Consider the following 5124-nt stretch of genomic DNA (forward strand, 5'->3'; position numbering starts at 1 on the left):
ACATAACAACGAAAGACAAAAAATAATAATAAAGTAAAATAAAAAATACATAACATTTTATGTAAGCACAAATTTAAAGAATACATTTTATCTCAATATTTAATCATTCATTTTACATCATGGAAAAATAACTTTTCTTTTCTTTTTCTTTTTAGGTGTGGTTCCAGAACAGAAGAGCCAAGTGGAGGAAGCGAGAAAGATATGGACAGATACAGCAGGCCAAAAGCCACTTTGCAGCGACCTATGACATATCAATGCTGCCCAGGACAGACAGCTACTCGCAGGTGATTCACTTTATTTATCTGCACCATGGTTTTACAAAAATATTTGCAAAAAATAAATAAAATTAACCAATGCATGGCTGTCACCACTAGGTCACCACTACTTCCTAATTTTTTTTGCACCTTTTGAAATTATCATACGATGTAACGTAAAAAAAACTACTCCGTGCGGTTTCTTATGAGCAAATTATTCAGTGTTTAAAAATGTTTTAGATGTAGTTTACGTGGTGCATAGGGCGCTGCTGAAACTGTGTGTAATTTTGTCAACTACCCATATTTTAATAATAATCAGGCGTGAGTTACTGCGCTCCTAAAACTGAGGACAGCAGCCTGCACGCGATGGAGAACTGCTGCAGTATCAGAGTCGCACAGGCATAAAAAAACTACTCCGTGCGGTTTCTTATGAGCAAATTATTAAGTGTTTAAAAATGTTTTAGATGTAGTTTACGTGGTGCATAGGGCGCTGCTGAAACTGTGTAATTTTGTCAACTACCCATATTTTAATTATAATCAGTTGTGAGTTACTGCGCTCCTAAAACTGAGGACAGCAGCCTGCACGCGATGGAGAACTGCTGCAGTATCAGAGTCGCACAGGCCGCAGCCGGACCAGACAAAACAGACCTGGACGACATCGGCGGGCCTGTCTGAGAATAACATCATTATATTTGAGGAAAAGCCTGAGTTTTCACTTAAAATGGAGTCCTCCTGCATGCATTCCTAAGCATAAAAAAACTATAATTGAAAACTTTAATTTCTTAAGCTAAAATGAAAGTGGTGCTAAAGATGCAGTACAACCTGCACTTCATTGTGCTTTTTCAACCATTTTAAATCTTATTAACAAAATCAGGTTTAACCTATGAAAACTCATTAAAAATATAAATGAATGGATGTAAAGATGTTTTTATCATGAAAACGTTTTACATGGCATTTATTAGTTATGGATCTGTATTTGTTTGCAACAGATAAAATTAGTAACCCTCCCTGTCATAATTGATGAACTTAATGTCACAGCCCTGTAATTAATTATGGCTTGACATTTACACTACACCAACATATTAAAAAAACCCGGGACATAACAACGAAAGACAAAAAATAATAATAAAGTAAAATAAAAAATACATAACATTTTATGTAAGCACAAATTTAAAGAATACATTTTATCTCAATATTTAATCATTCATTTTACATCATGGAAAAATAACTTTTCTTTTTCTTTTTAGGTGTGGTTCCAGAACAGAAGAGCCAAGTGGAGGAAGCGAGAAAGATATGGACAGATCCAGCAGGCCAAAAGCCACTTTGCAGCGACCTATGACATATCAATGCTGCCCCGGACAGACAGCTATTCACAGGTGATTCACTTTATTTATCTGCACCATGGTGTTGCAAAATGTTTGCAAAAAACAAATATAAATCAAACAATGCATGGCTGTCTACTACTATTGTGCATTATTTAAATGTCTTTATTGTTCTATATATACATTATCTGTCTAAAAAATAATCACATTTATCATACATTGTGTAAGTAGGTTTCATTATCTATTTTGTTAAACAATTATTCAAGGTGGCAGAGTATTTATTGATCCGATTACAAAATTTGACTGTAAAGTCACGAAACATTTGACTAAATTTCAGCTAATCGCATATGGTCCTTCCTAACACAAACACAATGCATGAATTGTTGACAAGAGCCCTTAGCCTTTCGAGCTTTAAACAGCTTTGACGGGTGTGGGCAGTCAGTCAGACTGCAGAGAGCTGTCTCATGCTAACTGACAAAAGCTGTTGCGAGGGTAGGAGATGAAGATTTAGATGGCACCACGGGACCTCTTTTTTTTTTTCGTCAGAGAGCAGATTCTTCACTCGTGTGTTTTTCATAGTCACACTAAAAAAGCCTGTGCCTTAACAGGACAGGTCCTTATTGCACCGGGCATGTTGTAAGGAGAGGTGGGAGGGTGCTAAGCCTTGTGTTTGTCTTATGCTCAGATTCTCGTGGCGAACACAAATGCATTTTTGTGGGCTGCAGGGTTTGTTTTTAAAAGCCTGGTCTGGATTTATTTAAAGTCTTGGACATAATTGTCACTGTATTTGAATGCAGATTGAGGGTGTATCTGATATGATGTCATCTCGGTTTGTCATGAAGCATTTTCCCAGGCATACTAAAATGCAGCGATTTATTTTTTAAAATTGAATTAACTTTCCAAAACGCAATCTATGTTTATGTTCCATGAATTTCCAAACATTTGGATTCTTTTATTTTGATTATGGATTTTTTTTGCTGCATTTCTTCCTGCCCCAGCTCAAGCCTGTTAAGTTTTTTCAACTCCATTTGAATTTAGACATGTTCTAAAGTGTTTTTGTCTTTCAATCATTTGCTTATTAAAATGGCTATTCACACTGCTCTTAACCCCACGTTATTGTCGTTATACACTCCGCTTTTAACCCTGGGTAGAGGAGAGTTTCACTCTTGTAATTTAGAAGCGGGGTTAGCGCTGCTTTTTACCCTGGGTTATGAAACCTTTCACCAGAGCAGGGCTAGCATCGTTTTTGGTACCCTTTCAAAAGGTAGCCTACTAATATGTACCATTAAGGTATTAAGATGCACCTACTACTATGCACCCTTTAGGGGTAGATAATGTACAAACGTGTAACTTTTGAAAAGGTACTTTTTTTTCTGAGAGAGCAGGGTGTGAGAAGCCCTAAAGTGTTGTGATTTTATGATTTCATGCATTCTGATTTCACTTTATTCCACCTTCCCCTGACCAAACAGATTTCCAACAACTTATGGACAGGTCCCACTACAGGCAGCTCTGTAGTCTCGTCCTGCATGATCCCGCGTGGTTCCCCTCCCTGCGTGACGTCTCCCTACCCCCACTCGCCGAGAGCCAGTGAGCACGGTTACGTGGGCTTCCCCAATCACCAGCAAAATCAGTTTGGAGTGTCTCTCAATAACTTCTTCGCCGATTCACTTCTGGCTCCTTCACCGAACAGTCACGCCGCGTTTGAGACCAAACCTGAGTTTGAACGGCGGTCCTCCAGCATTGCTGTGCTGCGGATGAAGGCGAAGGAACATGCAGCTAACATATCTTGGGCCGTGTGAACTCTGAACTTGTTAGTGCTGATCTGAACAGTTTTTTTGCCAAATAACAATACAGCCAGTTACTTTCATGAATTGGTTTTTATTTAAATTTTTATTGGAACAACAAAGATATCAGCCGTGAACCGTGATTATAACCTGTTCAAAAGTTCAGGAAAAGTTTCCTGTCCTTTCAAAAATAATTTAATTAAGAAACCTCTGAATTAAACAATGATTGTTCTTTGTCTTAGCATCTCTTGTTGTTGTGAATATGAAGGGCACAGAACTCAACAGTATTATACTCTCATGACTCACAGAGATGTTATGGCCGACATACTAACACTATGTCTGTGTGCTTTGCAGCAAAGCTGTTTAACGCTCTCTAGCTGTGTGCCACATGCAGAGGAGCACTTTTTTATTTTATGGTAATAAAAGTTAGTGTTTCTAATTTTTCCATTCTCTTAGCTCCTTTGTTTTAATATATTTTAAAATGTAACTTACTTCTGTGATGGTAAAGCTAAATATTAATGTCGTTCAGCCTTGAGTGTCACATGACCTTTCAGAAATAATTCTGTTATCTGATATCTTTCAGAAAGTCCAAAAGAACAGCATTTATTTGGAATAGGTTTTTTTTTGTGGGTAAAATGTCTTTCAAAAAAAAAAATTGGCAATAGGCTTTTTTAATTACAGTTATGATCTTATATCCAATGTTTTTGAGTAAATCAACAAAATAAGCAGTGTTTAAAAATATTCTGGTTTAGTATTAACCCTTTTTCAGCTCCTCTGCTGACACAAAACACAACTTTATCAAGTTACTCAACTGTTGGAGTAACAGTAAACTCAGAAAATTCAGTAAACTTACTGTTCTATTGTTTTTCATCTACAATTTTGTAAGTAGCACTAAGTAAGTAGGTGTTTTAGACTGTGTATACATTTTGTATAAACCCAGTAAATATCAGTATTTATTGAAAAATAAAACCGGGATGCATAGTTTAAAAAAATGAAGCCATTAGAAACCATTAGCAATTTGAGTGTTATATATGTTTATGTAATGAGTTTTAAAATGAGCTTAAAAGCATCTAATAAGAATTGAAGTTTTTTAAATTTTATTTTATGACTTACTTGATACAAGCTTTTATGTTACTTAAGTTCTTAGTATTTTGTATTGACTGTTGTTACAGTGTAATCTCTGTATCCATCTCTTGGTCACTGGTCCATCATTTTTATGGATCCACAGCTTCACTGTAAAACTGATGGTGCAGCACATGTGAGGCAGAAGATCCCACCACACTATGGTGCAGATGAGATCCATCAGCAGGGCGAATGGGTTTGACCCTCTGGGGTGAGCCACGCTCATTAATAAAGACCCTCGCACGCTTGGGGGAGTGAGACATGTGAAAGAGACGGATCTCTCTGCTGCCCAACACTACAGACCTGCAATTGGGTGGAAAATAAATGTAATTTTAAAACACTAAGGACATTGATTACAAAAATTTACCTGCACGTTAAATATTTCCTTTTGGATCTTTCTTTAAAATAAAATACATTTGCGCTCATAGTTTAGTAGTATAAAATCACTGAAAGTATGCTTTCTAACTCACTAACTATCATAAAGTACACACAGTGAATAGAAAAAATCTGGCTTGTACACAGCATAGTACATGAATTTCGTGAAAGACATTTCTAAGATAAGCTGGCAAGTGCAACAGCAAAAACAAAAACAAGACACACAGGACTTTGTGTGGAATGTGATATGATGCCTCTTGCCTGACA

The 5124-nt window shown here is 36.7% G+C and overlaps 1 protein-coding gene across 1 annotated transcript; it reads left to right on the plus strand.

The window, feature by feature from the left end:
* Positions 1 to 240: 240 nt before the first annotated feature.
* On the plus strand, positions 241 to 3425 carry LOC107740463 (ALX homeobox protein 1-like). The gene is made up of 2 exons (XM_016552915.1): positions 241 to 284; positions 3046 to 3425. Exons 1-2 carry the CDS (start codon positions 255 to 257, stop codon positions 3373 to 3375), a joined length of 360 nt encoding a protein of 119 aa, XP_016408401.1. The 5' UTR covers positions 241 to 254; the 3' UTR covers positions 3376 to 3425.
* The last annotated feature ends 1699 nt before the right edge of the window (positions 3426 to 5124 follow it).

Source organism: Sinocyclocheilus rhinocerous, unplaced genomic scaffold (genome assembly GCF_001515625.1).
Source record: "Sinocyclocheilus rhinocerous isolate Xijiao unplaced genomic scaffold, SAMN03320098_v1.1 scaffold2055, whole genome shotgun sequence".
Lineage (NCBI taxonomy): Eukaryota > Metazoa > Chordata > Actinopteri > Cypriniformes > Cyprinidae > Sinocyclocheilus > Sinocyclocheilus rhinocerous.